The sequence below is a fragment of the Anabas testudineus genome, chromosome 8 (genome assembly GCF_900324465.2).
Source record: "Anabas testudineus chromosome 8, fAnaTes1.2, whole genome shotgun sequence".
Taxonomy (NCBI): Eukaryota; Metazoa; Chordata; class Actinopteri; order Anabantiformes; family Anabantidae; genus Anabas; species Anabas testudineus.
In genome coordinates, this window is record NC_046617.1 from 3,629,068 (window position 1) to 3,650,462 (window position 21,395).

Consider the following 21,395-nt stretch of genomic DNA (forward strand, 5'->3'; position numbering starts at 1 on the left):
AGTTTATTACTGAATGTACGAAAAGATAGCAACAACAATCACCTGCGTCATCAGGTAAAGTGCACTTTGTCATAATTGCTGAGACTCGATGAAGCACATAACTGTTTACATCACATCCTACTCAGTAATGCACATAATGATTCACAAGTCACAGGCTCAGTAATGCACATTGTGACATATAATGGACACTACAGCTTATTGATTACACATCTATATTATAAATCATGCTGCTGTACAATATAAAACTGACACAAAAACGTGAATGTGCAAAATAAGCCCACAGGTATCTCACATTTTGGCAGTTTTTAAATTACACTGAGACATTTTCACTTCCACTCACTTAACCGTTTGGTTTACAATCACATGTCGTCTGTGTAGAAGACGACTGTTCTGTGGTTTCACAGCAATCTTAGCATTGGTGCTAATAAAAGAATGGGAGACCCATCATCTATCAATGTTGACAATAAAGGCGTAGTTCAACATTTAGGGAAAAACTGTAGAGTTCAATAAGAAGATTGATACCACTCTTATTTCTGGACGCAAATCAGCTGGTTAGTTTAGCTTAGCATGAAAAAAGGATGCAGCAGTTAGCCTAGCTGTCTTTGATAACAAAAGTCACCCACCAACAGCCACAATGTACATATTACTGTCTGTTCAATTTATAGAAGCCAAGAGTAAAAATTAGAGGTTTCCTTAAACCTAAACTAACATTAACATTAAAACACTGTCAGTGCATTTAAGTGTCTTTCCCAAAATGTCAAATTACTTATTTTATTAGCTTTTCCAATACCATAAAACTAATTTGATTATACGATTAAAAACAGTGTAAATAGCATTAAATTCCTATAAAGAGCAACAAAATGCTGGACTTACCAATATGTCTGAGGCAGATTTCTAGATAACGAGATAAAAAGACTGCAGTTCTCGAAAACACATTATACATTTTAACATCGTACCCTGAAAATGTGATTCAATAGGAAAAATCACAGTGTCCACTAAAAATCCCCTCTGCCACAGAGAGTGGGTGTGGGACTGAGAGATCTGGCAGCGTGTGCAGGAGTGAGGCCAAGATGGAGGGAGAGAGCTGGAAGTATTACAGTTACTGAGGAGATGGTGACAACATCATGAGTTACAATCGATGGTTTTTCACCACTTCCCACAGTGAGAGTATTTAAATGCACATTAACGTTCCCTTTAGACTGGATGTCCTCTGGAATAGTAAGCAGCATGAAAGCCCCCCAAACTACACAGGACAGGAAAAATAAGGAAATATGACATAATATTACAATCTAATATTCAGAATATAGGTGACAGTATGTAAACCTGACTTTTACACATTACATTGGATCATATGCACAATATCACCTAAAGAAATGAGTTAATGTGATTCATATTGCCACAGTTTATTATGTCAAATGTATTTTGTTCTGTACACTCGGTGCTCTTCCCTACCTAAACACTCCCTCACAGATCTGCGGCTTGTTCAAGCTGTAGAACAAGTGAAAGAAAGGTGATGCCCAATTAAGCCTGCTTTAGCTCTCTCTTCCAGACAGACAGTCCACGTGCTTCATTTGTTCCAGAACTTGCCCTCGGCAGCCAGCCTCTGGTTCAGCAGGCACAGTAGCCGGAGGAAGCCATCGTTGGGACCGATTTCTCTTTTCTGCCGTACCATGGCCAGAGAGGTGTGGACGTTCATGTGCTGGCGGAGCATGAGGTATGCTATGACTAAGGTTGGTGACCGGCTATAACCTTCCCTGCAGTGGACGTATATTTTACCTGCAGAAGAAAAGAACAGCAAATGTTCCAGTTACTTGGCATACTATGTTTGAGTTTAAAGCTGCATTATTGGGAATTTGGCCACCTCTGAGGAAACTCTTTAGACTTCTTCTTCAGACAAGTCTTCTTTCAAAAACCTCAGGTTACATAAAAAAAGAATGTCAGCACCATCTAACCTTTTCCATTTTTGTATGCCAGCGCCTTCTCGATGAAGTCCGCTGCCTCTTCAAAGTAAATGCTGATGTCGAAGTGGTCCGTGTCGCTGGCTGGTATTCCGTGGTAAATCATGCCTGTGCCGGCGTAGAACTCAGCGCTGGTGTTGACGTGCATGAAGGAGTTTCCCTCTGCTGCGTTCAGGATGTGGGTGATGCCCAAGCGCTTCAGACGCATCACGTTGGTCGCCACAAACCTGCACATATAAAGACTATGACGCTTTTTTTTACCAAACACCAATGTTGCTATACATATGGTGTAGCAATAACTTTCCCCATTTTCCCGCTTCAACCTCACAACCCGTCTCTGACCCTCACAGAGTTCCCTGCATTTGCCAGTCACCTCAGTCTGCACCATCGCTCATTAGCACCACAGTCTACAGACATGTCCAACTACTTGATCTTGTTGGGCTACATGTGTTTCTTGTCTGTCTTGTGAAGCACTTTGTAACATATGTTTAGAAAAGTGCTCTATAAATAAATTTATTATTATTATTATTACTTCACATTTGCCAGATTTAGGTTCTCTTCCCTTTGGCTTGTACAATGCCTTACCTGTAACAATACAAGTGTTCACATAAGCTGAGTAGTACCGCTCATCTGTAAGGTAGCGCACGGATTTCGGTCTGTGTATTCCTTGACATCTCGCCATAGTGTTTAGAACTGTGTAATGATTCTCCAAATCCATGGTTTATCAGATCACTTCCGACCTTGAGTTTTGGTTCAGTTCATACCTCTGTGGAGAGTCTCAATTATCCAGGTCATGGTTATACCAAAAGGTGCTGCTCAGCGGTAATTGCTTGAAATTCTTTACCAGTTATGTTCACAGCTCTTTGTTATTATTCTTCTTTTTTGGTGCAGAGTTTTATTAAACCACCAACAATTTAAAGCAACAAATGCAACTGGGATCTGAGCACTTTTGAAACACAGATGGCTAGAACTTTGTACTGTCCCTGAATGCCTCACGAGGGCTGAAGATGATGGACAGCTCACACTACACATTATAAACACAATGTTACTTCCTTAAAGAAGAACCTGCAAACAAAGATAATTGCAGATCCTATCACAACAATTTCCACAATGTTACAATAAATTTCCAGAGCATCAGAGAGCTGCACTTAATATGCGGAAAATGGGAAGCTGGTTGATGGGGATGATAGTGTGGGAGTGTTGCGGCACAAGACTGTGGACGTTTGTGTTGTGGTCTCGGCCTCAGTTTCAGAACCCTTACACCCCTAGAACTGATTATAAATCATGTACCTAACTGTCAAATAATAATAGTTGTGTCAACAATGAAAGCCTTCTTTGCAAAAGCTGGTTGTTGCTGTAGAGTCATATAATCTTAATATTATACAAGAGCAGCTATAGTACAAACAATAGGACTAGTTTCTTAAGAAGTGTGTCACAGTTGACTACATTTGGAGACAGACTGTCCCACTGTCTTTATGCACTACCTTCTCTGTATAGTCTATATCTATTCATTCTTCACCCTTGGAATTAAGACTTTCTCTTTCTCTTTGAGAGAGCCGTGCTACTTCTTACTGCTCTGTGAACCACTGCGGTAGCTGTACCACTTGGCACCTCCTGCCTTCAAATATAGAGAGCTAAAAATAGTGTGGTGGTGCTAAAACTGAATGCAACATCACGCCTCCACAAAAACTCTGCCCGGTTTTGGAACTACACAGAGAAACCAGGTCAGACTGAAACCATCAGCGCAGTGAGAATATTGTGTAGGTGCATGCTCTTATCACTAACATTTGGTCCTATAGAACTGGCACAAGTGTTCCTGTTCTGTCTATTACGACTCCTTTAGTAAGGCAGGAGGAATAAAGTAGGCACTAGTGAGGTTTTGTCCCCTGAATTACACCTCCACGAGTCACCGTGCTGGAAAAAAGACCAGAAATAGCTTCTGTTTTTTTCTTCTGTGCCCATAAGAAATGTATAACCCCTTTGCTTGCTTGAATTTTCTTCCATACTTAAAGTAAGTTGACATGCCAAACAACTGTGATTGACCTCTGTACTGGGAAAAAACATTTTGTGTGCAGCATTTTCAGCAGCTACCTATTAATACATTTCCTGATTTGCTGCTGACTGTTTCCCATCAGGGAGCGGGGTTAGGAGTCGCTTCACAGCAGGTTCTGGGTTTGGGCTCACTGGCTGGTTCGGCCCTTTCTATGTGTTTGCTCCAGTTTACTCCCACAAAGCAAAAACAGGCAGTTTAGCTGGTGCCTGTGACCCACTGGTGTGAATGGATGTCTGTATGTACGTCTAATGATGATTTGTGTGAATGTGACCTTTTCTTTTTTATTATTATTCATTCACTCATTGTACCTATGATTTTGTATTGCAGCTATCAGTGCACTACGACTGTGCAATATTCAGCAGCTAAAGTAAATAAAAGGGACACAGTACATATATATATATATATATATATATATATATATATATATATATATATATATATATATATATATATATATATATACTATATATATACATATATAGTTGAGTTTGTTTTCATTCCTAACAGAGACTAATAGGTTTAACATATTCTTTTTTCAATTCCTGCCATCTCTTCCATCTCTGCTCCATTTATAACACTCCTCCACCATCTATAAAAATGTAACAAGCTATGTCTGATGCAGCCCTCACATCTTCTGTTCCCTGATTGCATCCATCAGCAGCCAGTTACTGTGAAACAGGACAACGCAGCATTTTAATGTAACACCTAGTTTACAGATATTGCATAAAGAATATTACAGTGGCTTGTTGTGGTGCAGCAGCTCATGGCTTCATGTAAGTCATGGCATTCATTATGTATTAGAGAGGGTTCTAGATCAGGTGTGATCAGTCTGCAAAACACACAGGCTGCACACACTTCTGCAAAACTGTGTATTAATTACAAGAGGTTATTAAAAATACTATATAATAACAATACCAATACCAATAATCTATTCAATTACCACTAAAAAAGGCAAATGTGACAGAGTGTATTTTAGTTTTTTTCATTATGCTGTGACTCTAATTGGAGGAAGACTCGTTCATAATAATAATAAAAAAAAAATAAAATAATAATAATAATAATAATAATAATAATAATATGACGCACGCATTGCCGACGTAAATCCTCGGGTAAACCTCGTGGAAGTGTTTTGTGGGCCAGCTGTAAAAGCCGCTGTCGTCCGTCAACAGATCGTTGAGCTGCTGCAGAGACACCTCGAAGCTGGACACGTCCAGATGGGTCGGAGCCGCGATCGGGACCTGCTGTTTGTTCTTCATAGCGGACCACAGATGTAAACACACCGACCCAGGAACGTGGAGGACAGGTGTCTGTTTACAGGCTGCTTCAGTGAGGAGCGGCGCTCTGCTCTCTCTCCCTGCTGCTCAACCCACATCCAGGGCCGGCGCTCCGACCACAGCAGATCCAGGGCTGGCTGGGCCCCCTTAGTAAAGAGCTGCTGTCTAGTGGAGGAGATGCTGCAGTAGATAAAGGAACAGTTTGCTCCTAAATCCTTTTAATCAACTCTCTGGTTGTTTTAACAGAAGCCACAAAGACCACAGTGTGAATAATGTGACCCATTTAAAAGAAACCAGCGTTGACTGATAAACTGCCTTCAGACCTGCACTGGAACCTGAACATATCTTCACATTACCACGGTGATCTGGATGTGAGATCACAAATGTCTGAGTCACACGGTCCAGAGGTTACCTGCATTGTATCCTGCGACCTGTAATGTTGGAGTTTCTCCTCATGTGAGAACACACCTGACTCTGACAACCTCCCGCTGACGTTTATATGTAAACCAGCTCCAGTTGGTTTTCTTTACTGATGCTCTTTATTGTCTTAGGGAGACAGTCCAGCTGTTTGCTCACAAGAAAAAAAACACAGACTCAAAGAATCGTACTGTGCAATAGATGATTTTATTGATATGGATTTTAAAGGAAACATTCATTTGATAGGTTTTGCATTCATAATGCTTTCAAGCTAGTTTAATTAAATCTAAAGTGCAAATGCAGCTTCAGTCAAGCACTGGGTAGGAAGAGGAAGTGATTCTCCACTGAAGCCCTGTATCCCTGTAATAAAATGACTCGAGGAGAAGCTGGTGGCACTGATTTCACATGTCACATCCCAACTCACCCCTTCAGTCAGTGTGAACCTTTGTAGTGTGTCACGGCAAAGCTCCTTTGGCAACTTGGCATTGAGAGGAAACAGCTTCAAGTAGAAGGAGATAATGAGGAGGAGTCGCACCACATTATGTTTGGAAAAGTATGTGAACCAGTCTTTTAAAGATCCATTAGCAAGACTGGACAACAGCATATTCGTTTAGGTTTACTGGGCTGCTCACACAAATAATTGAAATGTCTTAGCCTGTTTCATACATTTTCATAAATTTAGAGTTTAGTGCACTATGACGACTAAGAAATGAACAAAACTAAATCGAAATGGTGATTTTCTCCTCACTGTCACCTTCTAATGCTCATAGTGCCTGTTACTAAGAAATGAAGGTATTAGCTCAGGCAGTAGCTTCCTAGTATGTGTTAATCTACGGTTATTAGGCAGTACAAGCTTTGAAAAACCTCCCCTCAGAGTCCAGCTGACTCACAATTTAGCACATCTCTGGCTGCATCTTTGCTGCCCGGCAGCGTAGGACTTTCAGGAAGCTGTCGATCTTGTGGGAGTCACGTCGGAAGCAGTTCACGAGGAAATGGAAGTTGGTCAGTTTGGAAATTTTGTCCTGGCCAATGTCGTTGCCTCCTCTGTATGGGAGAAAGGAGACTGCCTGAGCTTCTGGTCCCATCTGGGAGAGGAAAGAGGCAGGGAAAGTGGTTTAGAGAGAACGGAAAGCTGTTTTAAAATACACATTTTAAATAAGTACAAAAGCTACATTTGTTCACAGATTTGTCATCCCACACCTTTCCAGAGAGGATATCTAGGCCGTCTCCCAGGTTCTTAGTGTGCTCCTGCAGCTCCAGGATCTTGTTGGATATGCTGTTTTGGGATGGGTGAGGCAGGTTGTTAGCAGAGATGGACAGGACTACCAGGGGGTCCACCCAGGCCTGGAGCAGAGAGCGGGCCAGTGACAGCAGGTCTGATTCCTGAAGGACAAGTCAAGCGGACGATGCAAGGGAGAAATGGTGTAATTATATTTAGTGCCAGCAGAGGTCAGTAAACATGACAGAGTTTTAAACATGAATTTTCCCTCAGCAACTCTTTTAAGTCTTATTCATGTTACTATAACTTCTTCTTTACTTCCATTCAGTTTTTAAATTGCACAGGTTAGAATGATGAAAAACACAGTAATGTGACCATGTGGTTAATTCTAGGAATAAGGTGGTTTATTTTGGTCCTGCGTTTGAACGCTGGAGTGTTTTTAATCTTCATTTGAATTGTTTGAATGATAGCAGAGACGCATCATTTGCATTTAAAAACCACAATGACTCGATGATGCCAAAAAATGAAAATGGAAAGATGAAGTGAGGATATGAACAACGGAAGAAAAGAAAACGAGAGAGATGAAAAAGAAACGTACTGATACTTGAAGAGCCTGCTCCTTGTCATTGGGTGTCTGTAGAGCTGAGGTGTGGCACATTGAAGGACGGGGCATGATCGCCCGACCTATAGGAGGGAAATGAGAGTCCTGGGAAAAAGAGTGGATGGTTATTATATTTTACTGTGTGTCAGAAATGATTCTCAATCATCCAGGCCCTGGTCTTTGCCAAGATGTTGATCAGCGGCCTCTGGACTATCAGCCTGCGTCTGTACTCCAGCCACACAGTCAGAATTGAGGAGGACTTTCAGATGAAACTTCTACTTTAAGCAAATCCAGTTGAGCACCTTTGCAATATTGCACTCTACCTTCCCAACCTACTTTATAAATAAAAGAAAAGTAACGTTCAGATTTCAGCTTGTTCTGAATGCACAGCTGGTCAAACTGCTGTAATAAAGTCTAAGCACTTCCCTGCTGTCTGGACTCAGGTCAGGTTGAGAAAATTGAACACTTTTGTATGTTTTTAGGGTAAACGTGATGCAAACACACACACACACACACACACACACACACACACACACACACACACACACACAAATGAGTACTGACCAGCTCTTGTGTGAGCGTCGTGCTGAGGGAGTGCAGTTTATCAGAGCGCTGAGAGGCTCGGTCGAGCAGGTCACCGATGGGGACGGCACTGCACACTGCCACCACGTGCAACACTGTGGAGCGTGGAAAAGTAACAGAGAACGTCCTGAGTTGTATATTTTCATTTTAGGCAAATCACCAACCAGTCAACGCTCCTGCAACTCTAACAGTTTTCCAAGCTGACAATGACTGCTGTCTGATTTCTGGCAGACAGTGTGAAAAATAGGATTTTATTTATCTTACATAATCTGCTGCTATTGTCAGATTGTTCCCTTCAAGTCACAGGTAAAAGGGACAAACTGCAGGATGTAGCAGTAACATTTTCTACTGCAGCTTCTACTACTCAGCAGCTAACACCAATGACAGCTCAGGCCATTTTCAATCAGGAGTTTTAGCAAGTTAAAAAATGTTTCTACTGAAAAAATGGTTTCTCGAGGTCATCTCACCTGTCATGAAGAGTTTGCTTCCCTTGGTTCCTTTGTGAGCCATCGTTCTTCCGTTGGCGTCTATTGGATGGTCGTTGCTTCTTTGTCTAGATGTTGCTCTTGTTCCGTTTTGCCTCCTTTTTATAGCTGCTTGGCCGCAGCAGTTTGGTTATGCAGCAGAAAGGTGAGGGTGGGCTAAATGTTTGGAACCTGTTTGGTCCAGTTCATAATGATAAACATGGCCACAGAGATTTGAATGGATGCATCGGGTTGCAGCAGGTTGACCAGTGTGTGTGTGTGTGTGTGTGTGTGTGTGTGTGTGTGTGTGTGTGTGTGTGTGTGGACCTTTTTCTTTTAATGAGGTGAATGAATAAAAGCACTGATTATCACACAATGTTTTATAAGAACGCTCTGACGTCTGTCTTAATTTATTGGGACTGACGAAGTCCATAATCTCACCGGACGCTGACTGTGGCCACCAGGAAGTTTCCACACCTGCTTTTCAAACACAAAGAGAACAAATCTCCAAAATTAAATGAGACACGTTTTCAGACATACTAACATAGAATGAAGAACACTTTATGAAACAGTATTTATCACCCCCTCTACTGGAGAACAGTGGAAGAAATATTTGACTGACAGCTGTACAAATGTAGATCTGTATACTTGAGAGATCCACCTGTCTGTATTTAAAATATACACCAGTCAATTTAATTGATTTGCCAAAAAATGCTGTTGCACAGCACTGCAGGCCTCACTTGACTGACCTGACTATGAGAGCTCCTCTGATTTCATTTCCACACACACAAACACACAAACACTCATTTAATATGTTCAAATCGCCACGTGTTGCCAGCAAATGTCCTTTTTATCAGGAAAGCAGGTCTGGCTGTCGTACAAAGCCAAAAGCAGAGTGTGTTTGGGGTATTTATAGTGTAACTGCAGATGTATACTTTATAAGATAACCAGGAGTAAATAAAACAATAGGGCATCAAATGAAAAGGCCATATTTCTGTGTTTTATGAACTGAGGTGCAGAGCACCACAGTCAGGCAGACTGCAGCCTGTGCTCCACATATGTAAAACATGTGTTGTCGCCTCCTTTACTCTGTTAACCCTCAGGGAATCTTAAACAGGAGTGTCTTCTTTACAGTCTGTTGCTGTCTTGTCTTAGACTTCCTTCAAATTCTTTTTGTTTCCCATCCCCCCCCCTTTTGACTTCCAGCCCCCGGCAGTGCACATTGAGCGAGTGCACACATGCACACACAACCATAAACCAGAGCTACACCCCCCTTTTCTATGAGATCACAGACCAGTTCACACTAAAGTCCTCCTTGGCATTTCTTGGTCGTTTCTGCCCAATTCACACACTCTCCCAGCGGTCTAACTCAGGAGCGGGACGTCCCATCTGCAGATAGGTAGGAATTAACAGCAGTGTTTGATCAATACAAGCTCATGTGCTGGGTTTGTGCACAGGGGTCATCTATGTTGCTTCAAGTACATGGTGTTCCTTCTTGTCCTTATATACATGTACTTACATAGAGCTGTAGAGTGAGCTTTTCATAGACCTGCACAGAGAACCACTTTTGGTTGTTTTGTATTTTTATAAAATCTATATGATTTGGACGTTGTGCACTACAGTTAAGGTTTGTACACTTGTCTTCCCAATGCATCCATTGGGGCCTTATTTGTACTTGGTTTCATGCTTCTGTTGCTCATACTAGAGAATTTATGCATGAGAGAGCATTATTTCTGAAGAGGGTGTGAGAAGAGGTTTTTCCATGCAGGTAATTAACTGGTTGACATTTGATGCTAATGTAATTTAGACAAAGCACAGGGTTTCTTCTTTGTGGAATATGAATGAGAAGCTAGTGCTATTTTAAGCCATTTCATGACGGTTGTGCTTGATGTTGCACAGATGCTAAGCAGAAGGTAAAGATGAAGAAAAGGAAGAACAGAAAGAAAAAAAGTTTGCATTTCTCCATTTGCCTTGGGTACAACTATTCAGTAACGCTTCTTTTGACTCAGCCTGAGGGTTTTAAAGCTCACACAATGTGTTCCCTCCCGGACCGGATATCTCATAATCCACATGCTCCTGTCATATCAGGTGTGTAGCGACCTGTGGATGCAAAAGTCATAATCCACATAGAATTATCTGTAGGCACGGAGCAGGTGAGACTCGCTGGGAAAACATATTAGTGTGCTCTGTGCTATTAGTTTACAGCACTGCGTTGCCAAGTTGTTCTGTTCTAATAGTTTCTCCATGCAAAGCAGGATTTGTGCAGAATTCAAACCTCCTGTTCAGACTCATGCAAGAACGCAATGCACTGATGTAACAAGTGTCTGTAATGTGTTGTAAGTGTGAGTTAGATCCCAAAGCTCGGCAGGATGGCGAGCCCAAAGACTCTCAAACAACACATGAAAAAGAACTCTTTACACATGATTAAAAAAAAGTTATATACAGTCTAAAGTTTGCAGATCGAATTTGAGGTTATTCACATTTTAAATTATGAATAACCAATTTCAATCATTAACCTACAACTGACAATTTATTTATAATGTATTTAATTTACTAACATGTATTTTATTTACTTATTTTATATTTGATTTTATATTTCTGTACATCTTTCTGTTGGGATGACCACAAATAACCAAAATCAAGATACAATTGGTGAACATATTTGCTTATCCTCATTAAGTGGATGGTTCCAAAATGCATGAAGTCACTTATATCTACACATCTACACGTTCCAATTATTGGGGCAGATTCTCCAAACTTTGCAGATGATTTTATTTTTATGTGCAGAACATGAGGAACAGTAATCTGATAACCATAAGGAGAACTGAGTCTGCATGTTCAGTTTATTAAATAAATACCATTAAATAAAAAATACTTTGATTAAACTAAACATATGGTGTTTTTATATGCATGATCTGTAGTGTTTCTAGCCCTAAAGTATTTAGTTGCTGTGAAGATTTTGTTGTGTTACGTTCTCTGACCTTTAAAGCCTGGCCTACATGTGCTGTGATGGAAGATTCTGACACTTGCACACAGCTGCCACTAGATGGCACAATTCAATGGGCAGATAATGGAGAAACAACATGTTTCAACTACAACACACACACACACACACACACACACACACACACACACACACACACACACACACACACACACACACACACACACACACACACTCTTTCAAACGCCAGGGTAATTCACTCCATCACACTGTGCATAATTTTAGAAATGTGTGAATGTGAGTTTTTCTCTTTCTCTTGATACTTTTATTTTTCCCGCCATGATGTGATGTGGTTTTAATGGACGTCCTTTATACCTGAGCTGTATACTGGGTAGGATCCCACTTGGCCTAGAGGCAGCACCGTAAGCGTGAGACAACATGATGAACCTGACATCTGCATGCCTAAGTTTCCCAATCGTTCTCCTCTGGGTCACTGCCCCCTCACCCTTGTGCCCCTCCACCGTTGGCCCCGCCTACTGCATATGCACGTGTGTTGCCCTCTCACATGTTTTATCTCCTCCCACCGCCTTCTGTGCTCCCTCCCTTCTCACCAACTTGCTCTCATCTCTACTGTCTCTCTCTGTCTCTGCTGGCGGCGCTGGGATCCATAGGCGTTTGGAGGACAGGAACAGGACAGGACACACATCCTCAACACCCACAGCACCACCACAGACATGTCAGACTCAGAGACTGCTGCTGCCCCCGCTGAGGCCCCCGTCCCTGCTGCCTGTGCCATCATCAAGGCTGACCTGGACAAATGGTAGGTGATGTTGCAGGGAAGCGAGGTGAGGAGAATGTGTCAGTGTGTTTCTTCTACCTTTTGCACAACCTTCAGAAGTTCTTCATCAAGACATCCAACTCACCGAGCACCATGGGAAGATGTAGCCGTCACTGCTCTATCTGTTGATCCATATCCTTCACACATTCTCCTCTGACTTCAAGAGTTGCTGTCAAACATTTGTGATTACTGAGATATTGAACAGCTGAAGGCGACAGAAGCCCTGGGCAAAAACCCGATAATGGCGATGTGCTTAAACATCACTCACAAAATCTGAGATGATTTAACCTTGCTCATGTCTGACAGGGACATTAAATGTTCTAAAATAAAAACAACAGTATCCTAAAACGCAGCATGCTAAGATGGAGTCTCTTCGTTGATGCTGTGGTTACCGTCGAAGCCCAACAAGCGAAAGAGACTTCTTTGCACGTTGGAATGTAATAAATTCGACAACTTAGCTGGATGCGGGGGGAAAGGTTATGAAAACTAGGGGTACCCTGTGTGCACGAATGCGATTTGGAGGTTAATCACATGTGGCAGGAGGGTGATGTTTGATGCACATTCACATGCATGGATGAAGACCGGGAATCTGCTTGCGTCACTAGCCTCCCCTTCACTAGAATCCTTTGCGTTAGCTTGTTCCCTTTGTCCCCGCTGTCTCCTTTCCGCTCTTTTAGTGACAACGGTCACGGAAAACAGCTTAGTAATATTTTGGAGGGTTTACTGTATTCACAGAAGGCACAGAACGACAGGGATGAGCGTTGTGTTTGTGTGTGTGTGTGTGTATGTTCAGCTCAGTGTGTGCAATGACATAACTCTTTGCTGTCCCTGTACTTAGCTTCTGGTGCACACTTTCTCCAGTACAGTCCATTTTTATCAGCCTATTTTTGTGATTGATTGTGACGTCGGAACTTGCAGCATAGTTACATTTTTTCAATTAAGCTTTTTTGTGTTCTGCATTTCTGCAGAATAAACACATTTCATTGATGGTAAAGGCGACCAAGCCTCCTCAGCCAGAATGTTGGCCGTTGATAAGGCGGTGCTGGGTGTGTGAAGCCCTTAGATAAGCCAGCAGGTTAAGGCGTGGATGGCAGTCAACTTTGTGCCCCCCTTTGAACTTTTTTTGTGTGTCTGAGGACACTTTAATATCCACTTACATTTGCAGACTTCATAGTTTTGGTGCACTGTGGCATCGTGCTGTTTACTGCAGCTTGTTTAAATGCAAACAGGCCTAGACTGGGGCCTCCAGCCAAGGTCAGCACACTGTAGAGTGTTTTAAAGTACACAATAAAAGGTTTATGGTGATAATGTGTTATCTTTAACATATTAACAAGTGATTATTGTGTGTGGGCCATTACATGCAGTTGATGCCAACACAACCTGAACCCATGACCTTGAAAGTTTGAAGGTCAGCTATCGTCAGCACTAGCACCATGCAGCAGCACATGCTGAACTGCAGACAGCTGTTGATCTGAGGCCCTCAGTTATCCCTCTTGAGTTTGTACGACAAGGTTTAATAGTAATGTCACATCTTGAGAGATATGGTCGAACTGTTCGTAGTGATGAACCGACTGATTCCAGATTCTGCAGCTCCAGGTTTGCATTACAGCATTTGGGTGTTCGTTACTTCAGATGAAAGCTTAATGTTGCTTTTTACCTGCCGGATGTCTGATAACTAAAATACTGTATCGACCTAAAAAGATTTTCAGCAGTTTCCAACACAGCATCCCATAATGAACACTAAGTCACTAAGTGATGCACTGGCAACGATGGAGGCTGCCTGTTGGACCTTGATTCTGGGTGAAAACATTGTGGTTTGATTGAGGACAGATAATTACTACAATTACTACAATACTCATGTCCCTTTGTAGACACCTGTCCTCATATCAGCAGGTTCTAAATGGAAGTGCAGAAACTATCAAAACACATTACTAACCTGTGTGGACTTTTCATTTTATTATAACTAAGACACACTTTGAGTAAAGTGTAGGTTCAACATGACTGACTCTGTGTAATGAATACCAGAACCCCTGTGTATTTATAGTCAGCAGCTTTTAAAAGTCAAGGATTGAGGTGTGTGCGGGTGAGACTGTATGTGCAGGATACCATGACATGTTCCCTGTCATAGATCATGTTACTGCTTCACTTGACACCTGCTTCTTTCATGTCAGCTGGTAAATCGTGGTGTACTTGTCAGGAATGATATCAAAATGTGGGATTTGACCATTTTACCACAGTTTCAGGACAGGGTTTGTATTTGTTTTACAAGAAAAAATCTGTTTTATTATGATTTCCTATAAAAAGAGTAACAGTAGCTATGACTTTGCCAAGATCACACTAGCAAAGTCACACAGAAGTCATGTATGAGCCAAAGGCCAGCATGTGTAAGACAACAAGCCTTCAAAATATTACACGGGTTGCATGTACAGCAAATAAACTTTTTACCATTACATCAGTCATTTTCCACTTTTAATGTGTTCATGTGGCACTCATAATGCATTCCCATGTCCCTCAGCTTAACCTTATCCAACAGAACTAAGCCAACACTAATTCTAACCTTAACCCTAAAACCAAGCATCTGAAAATGTGAAGACCAGATGAAATGTCCCTGCAAAGTAGAAACTACAGTAGAAAGTGTGTGCGTACTTGCACAAACCTAAAATGAAGCGTAAGCACGTGCAAGGTTTGTAGCTGATTGCCATGTACGTTCTTGCCAGTGGACTCATGTTGGAATTTGATGACTCGGCAGAATTCAGTAATCTGAGTGTTATAATGTTGTGTCAGACTGGCACCAACCCCCTCCCTCTTAAACCCACACCACCTATTGGAATCCCTGTCAAGTTGTCGCTATCCTGGCTCATTATGGGAAAGGATTTCCTCATGTTCTGTGATCTCTCGGCTAATGTTTGGCCTCTACATCTTCATCTTTTGCTGCTGCACCTGCTCAGTGATCTGTTATGCTTGTGTGTCCCAGGGGACAGGCTACAGGCCGCTCAGTCTAAATAATTCAGTCTTCATTTCCTGATTGTGTTCAAGATGGGATGACGACGTCACTCTTCTACCAAAGAGTGGTGATGAGTCATCACAGTGATGCTACTGTTTCACTAGTCAGCAAATGCTCTGCGCTATGTACTGAGTATTAGCTCCGTTTCATGTTACTGCTATAGTAAAACTACACTACACTACACTAGTACGGAGTCAGAATTGGACCAAATGTTCAAGCCTGAGACAAATCTACCACCAGTTGCCATGACGACCCAGCTTTGCCCCATGACCCCGTAACGTGACCTCGCTCACACAGTCGTGCCTTCTCTCAGGAGATGGGGTGATGGCGGTGGTGATGATGTCATTGGTCCTCTCCCTGCTGTGATGCTTTGTGTAGTCCCCCTGTTGGAATATGATATCTACATGTGCATATGTGTCGGGACCAAGGCACCAAGTTTTTTTCTGAATTACAGTGAGACTGAAAAGCCCATAAGCTATCTGTGTGTGTGTGTGTGTGTGCGTGTGTGTGTGCGTGGGTGGGTGGTTGGGAGTTGCTGTTGTAGGATTATCTGGCAACACGCCCTCGGGGGGGTTCGACCCTCTGCTGCTCTGATGTTGGGTCATCAGTACACTGCATCAGACACCAGCGCTCATTGACTCCAACCCACCTCCAGAAACACACGCCTGCTGTGACACGAGCTCTGTGGCTCCTCGGTTCCTCGTGAGGGTTCCACACCCTCACGAAGCAACACACACATACACACGTCGCACCCTTCATCCTGGCAAAGGAAAGCAGTGAGTGATAATCTGCAGCAGCCAGCTGTGTGTTACATCACTAATAGGCACCCCGCCACATTACAAAGAGATGAAGCTGCTGAGATGGCTGGTGCATAGATCAGCTCACCGATCAATTCAAATAGGTATGACTCTGTAATATTGCAGTTCACACACTTCACATATTCTGCAAATTCGTCTATTTTGCTGAGCTATAAATAGACTTTATCCAAGTGCCAGCTGTTTATTGACTGTTACATCACTTCAGTAGTCTTTGGGGTATTATCAGAGACCTCACGATCTCACTGCTCTAAGCTAAGTGTGCAGAAGTGCTCAGTACATTTACTCAAGTACTATACTTAAGTACAATTTTTAGGTACTTGTACTTTACTAATATTAGTAGTATTACAGTGTTATGTTCATTTTACTTTATCTCCATTGCAACTCACAGGGAAATATTGTACTTTTTCCTCCACTACATTTGTACATATGTGTAGTTACTAGTTACTTTTTGTGGATGCAGAGAAATCTCATGTGAATCCCCTCCTACTCTGGGCTCCGGCTCTCACCGTACCTCTGTGTCTCGTCATCTTAACATTATCACACAGTCCTTCCTCTGCTCCCTCTCTCTCTTCCTCTTTTCTCCCACTCGCTCCATCACCCTAATGCGCTGTGACACCGTGTTGGCTGCTGTGTTTCCTCATGCATGTGAGCACAAAATAATCTGTTAGCCCACATTCTCACATTCTCTTCTTTGCTTTCAGCCCCTTTTGTCTCATCCGTTTCTTTTTTTCTTGTCCTTTCAGTCTTGCCAGTGATTTTTGTGTTACTCATGTGTTGTTTTCTTCCATTAAAGTCTGTCAGCACCTGCAACAAGCATCTGTCTTGTCAACAGAATTAGTTGGACTGGGACACAGCTGAACCCACTGTTGCTGACAAAAGCCGACTAAACCTCTCTCTCTCTCTCGTGTTTCATTCCTTTTTCTGTCTTCTAGTCCAGCTCACGTGCCATTTGTGGGACAATTGTGCTGTTTAAATCCTGCCACAGGTGAAGTCAAAATGCTAGGCTATTCATTTATGTCATCAATGTTTCTTCTAGTGTGGCAGAGAAGGGAGCCGAGGGCTGCAAAGATCTGATGGAGGCCTTCGCGGCGTGTGTGAAAAATGCAGCTGAGGGGACGTCATGAGGAGTCGCCCTCAAGCCTCAAATGTAAGTATGTTACATAACAGTGCTGACTCATTCAGAGTCAGTTATGTCTGAATAGTTCGTGCTTTATGTTATTAGAGGCATCAGCACTACTCCGGTTATGATAAGTTCAAATGCTGTGATGCTCTTAAATGGTCATAATAAATACATGGTCGTATGTTGCATTGTTTAACATCATGTCACCATTTTAGAATGGAATAAAATAATCTTTATATTAATATTTTATATATATTTTATATATATCTGGGTTATCCAGTGTAATCAGAAAGCTGTGTCTGAAAAGATATGTTGCTGCTGCTCCACAAGTCTATAGCTATAGTCTAATGTCTCTTGATGTCAGCTGTAAATACACACAGAGCTCACCGACGTCAGAAGGTGGTCAGATTAGATGTGGTCTCATTGTATGGAAAGCCAAGAAACCCACAATTCATCTCTTTTGTTTCCCCACTATTCTGTGTTTAGTGTGACCAGCATGCATTTATAAATACTGTTACGCACTTCAGTTAGCAGCACAGGTCCCAGCGTGCCCTGTCCTGGCACAAGCGCACTGACGCTTGAAGCTGTTTTCAAATATAATGAGTACAACGGTATTTATAAATGACTGCAGGCGATTAAACAGTTATAAAACAGTGAACAGGGAAAATGAGATGAACGTTTCACTATCTCCACCTCTTCCTTCAAGCTTCAGCAAGCAGAGCAAAAAATTTATATAAAATATTGGCCCCATGTGTGTTTATATTGCAAATCCAATCACAATCCAGCTATAAACCAGGTGTAAGCAGGAAACCTTTTGCCTCGTTCACTGCCTTCGTCCACCTCAGCTCTCCTTCGTCTTCTCTTCCAGGTCCACTGCACTGAGTCCTCCAAGTTCCCAGCATTCCCTTCTGCACAACAGCACGGGACTGATTGATGACAGTGACGATGATGATCATGGCGTGACAAACCTTGTGTTGATTCGGGCTACGTTTGGGATCTGCTGGCAGTAACCACAGTTTCCTCCCCCCCGTCCTTCCCCCTGGTGTAGGCTTCTCTGGCACCCATTTCCCTTTCTCCCTCTATGGCTGACATACAGTACATCGACTAGTAGGCTATCTGTCGACTTGAGATGATTACTTTTAAATGGGAATAAAGTATGAAATAATTGGTATAAAAACTAATTGTGACTCTTTTTGTTTCACCATTTCTTACCTGGATGTGTATTTTCTAGGAACAGTGACAGTGTTATGATCAGGGCCAAAGATTTTCTCTGGATATCTGGGAATAAACCATTCTTAATTTTCAGAGAATGTTTTTTTGCCTTGGAAAATCCAATCACTGTTTTCTTTTTAAGATTTTAAGATGTGTACAATTTGTTGAGCTAAAGCATAACACTGGTTCAAGGGCATGTACGTAAATAAGCATGTCAAACTAATTATTATAAAATAACTACAAAGCAGTAGCAAACATGAATGCCACCTGTGCTGTAAATATATGGGAAAGCAAATCATTTTGTGTAAATTGTTAGACATTCGATTACCTGGGTCATGTCCTGAGTGATCAAAGAAGGCCAGACCGGCCACTCACTCTCAGCTGTCTGTCTGTACCCCCTGGGGCTGTGCTAATCCATCTCCAGGGAGTAAATTCAGACTATTTTAGCATCACACCCACACATTCCAAATTAGTCTGATCTCTGCTTTCACTCAGAGCCTCACAGTCAGAGGATTTAGAGCCAGTATGTCTATTTTGTAACACATTAAAGCCACTTATATAGTTTTATATGAGACTTACGGCTTAACCAGTGTAACCATTGACCTGTTTGCACATGGGTGGAGGGGCTGCAGGAATAGTCCCTAGGGGTCAGCATGTGAAAGAACAAACCATGTCAAAACACACACACTCACACACACACACACACACACACAGATATAGCATGAGCAGCCGCTTCAGAGGGACATCCGACAAACTGCTAAACACAGATTCCACTGAAAAGGTCACAGCATTTTTGCTTGACTCTGCAGAGAAGAGCTGCGTGTGTCTATTCTAATTCTCAAATACTAAACATACACAACATAAGCTTGTAATAAAAAATTAAAATAGAAATGAAATAGAGTCTTTTTCATATAAGCCATTTATGTAGATTTGAAATTCCAGCATAATTTAGAAGTTAAACTATTGACAGACAACACGTAACATACATACATCAAGTATCAAGTAAGTAGTTAGTGTTGGTGGATACTGTCCAAGAGAAGCAGCTTCTGTAATAATGAAATGACAAACTACTGTATCTATATCTAAAACCCAGCAGAATTTATCAGAAAATGATTGATTGAAAAATTCAGCTACACTGACCCATAAACCCTTTAAAAATCACTTTATGAACTGTTGATAAATGTGTTAAACTAAAATAAAGAAACATTTTGCTAGGACTTTATTTCACTTCAGTTGCAGTGAACACGTACAGTTAAAGCTACAGGATGTAACTTTTAATAAGAATTTATTAATCACAGAAATATGTTCAAAAACATATATTAGAGTGGAGAGGTGCCATCTGAGGCTTCAGACTCATTGAACAGCCTGGCAGCAGAGATACATGACCATGTGGTGGTGGACAGGTGTGAGCATGGGCGCTAATGTTGTGGCTGATCAGTGTATTACTTCTTTGAAGGTTTCTGTGTGAGACTTGCTCTTTTATCCAACCAAAGAATGCCAATTGTTTCTGTTTGACTGTTACTTTTTGGCATTTCAATAAAAATAAACATAGAACAATGGAGCGTGGTGTCTATGGAAGGACTCCACTTAGGAAGATGCTGGTGTGCCTCAAGTTTGCCGGTGAGCAACAGCACCACCATGTGGACAGAAAATACACTTCTATGAAGAACCTGAGATTTTATTACATTCAGATAAACAGCAGTTCATTCTAAGACTATAAGAGACTATAAATCAACCCCACATGTACTTTATTAATACTCAGTGTGTTTTGAATGTTATCCTTTGGTGACGACATGCTTCATGACGTTTCTCTTAATTTAGTTTTGTCCTAGTTGAACAGCATCTATCACCCATGCACGGACCTGCTGTACTGTACATATTCACACACAGCACCATTAGATAATCTGAGCCCCACCAACCTGACTGCATCATGAGATTAAGACTAAGCGGGATTAAGATTGGGGAGTTAACGTCATACAGATATCACAATGTGAACCTTAATCACAGGATTCAGCGATGCAGCACCCGGTGGTTCTGCTGTGGAAGATTATGATCTGACCCAGGGGTCTGTTTGGACAGCAACTGTTCATAAAATGTTTGTTTTTTAATGTATATTTTTTTAAAAAGACAGAAAATATTTCTTTCATCAAATTCTAGTCTTCAAATCCACATGTTATTATTTTAAGAAGAAATTAGGATTTGGCAGTGTGGGGAGAGGGTATAGTATAATTGTATAGTATATTTATTGACATGACTTAATTCAGACTCAGTATCCCATAATGGAACGTCTGGAACGACTACAGCTCGTTGTCCCGTGAGATGATTCATTCAAACTAAGTGACCAGACTGTAACAGAGCTTCAGAGGTCATCTGCAGAAATGGGAGAATCTGACAGGAGGACAAACATAACTGGAAGACTCCATTGAAGGTAAATTAAAAAACAACTCTGGGTAAAAGACTCATGGCACAGAGCGAGCTGGGACGGATCTAAACCACCTACATTAAATCCAGGAGTGACTAAACAAACCTCTAATACAGAAGTACTGGACTGACTGAAAGCTAGAACACAGTGAAGCATGCAAAGAGTGAACCAACCAGAATACTCCGTTAGATCCTTGTTAGTAATTAAAGTATTAGAAAAGAATTATAGTCCACAGAGAGTTAGATCTACATACACACACGTATTCTTTCTTAAATGGCTTAAAACACTGTTTAGGTACAGTTCATGTCAGTTTGGAACATTTTTAAATTGCTATTTAAATATATGTAATAAGTCTTTTATATTAAAGTCAGGGTCTAAGACTTATTTCTAGAGGTGGTGTCCTGACGCGCAGCCAATCAGCTGCAACTTTGCTATAGTAAAAAAAAAAGGGTGGGGGCCAGAGAGAGAC

The 21,395-nt window shown here is 41.6% G+C and overlaps 2 protein-coding genes and 1 long non-coding RNA gene across 3 annotated transcripts; 1 reads left to right on the forward strand and 2 right to left on the reverse strand.

Annotated features, from left to right (window-relative positions):
• LOC113153799 (dual specificity protein phosphatase 3-like) lies at positions 1 to 5,336 on the reverse strand. The gene is made up of 3 exons (XM_026347629.1): positions 5,098 to 5,336; positions 1,953 to 2,185; positions 1 to 1,776 (listed from the first exon to the last, which is right to left on the reverse strand). The coding sequence occupies exons 1-3, from the start codon at positions 5,265 to 5,267 to the stop codon at positions 1,568 to 1,570; spliced, it is 612 nt and encodes a 203-aa protein (XP_026203414.1). The 5' UTR covers positions 5,268 to 5,336; the 3' UTR covers positions 1 to 1,567.
• Positions 5,337 to 5,890: 554 nt separating this feature from the next.
• prl (prolactin) lies at positions 5,891 to 8,672 on the reverse strand. Its single transcript, XM_026347615.1, has 5 exons — positions 8,572 to 8,672; positions 8,087 to 8,199; positions 7,520 to 7,627; positions 6,903 to 7,085; positions 5,891 to 6,787 (listed from the first exon to the last, which is right to left on the reverse strand). The coding sequence occupies exons 1-5, from the start codon at positions 8,612 to 8,614 to the stop codon at positions 6,596 to 6,598; spliced, it is 639 nt and encodes a 212-aa protein (XP_026203400.1). The 5' UTR covers positions 8,615 to 8,672; the 3' UTR covers positions 5,891 to 6,595.
• Positions 8,673 to 12,111: 3,439 nt separating this feature from the next.
• LOC113153918 lies at positions 12,112 to 18,473 on the forward strand. Its single transcript, XR_003297994.1, has 3 exons — positions 12,112 to 12,332; positions 17,209 to 17,319; positions 18,161 to 18,473. It is a non-coding gene; the product is annotated as an uncharacterized LOC113153918 (long non-coding RNA).
• Positions 18,474 to 21,395: the final 2,922 nt, after the last annotated feature.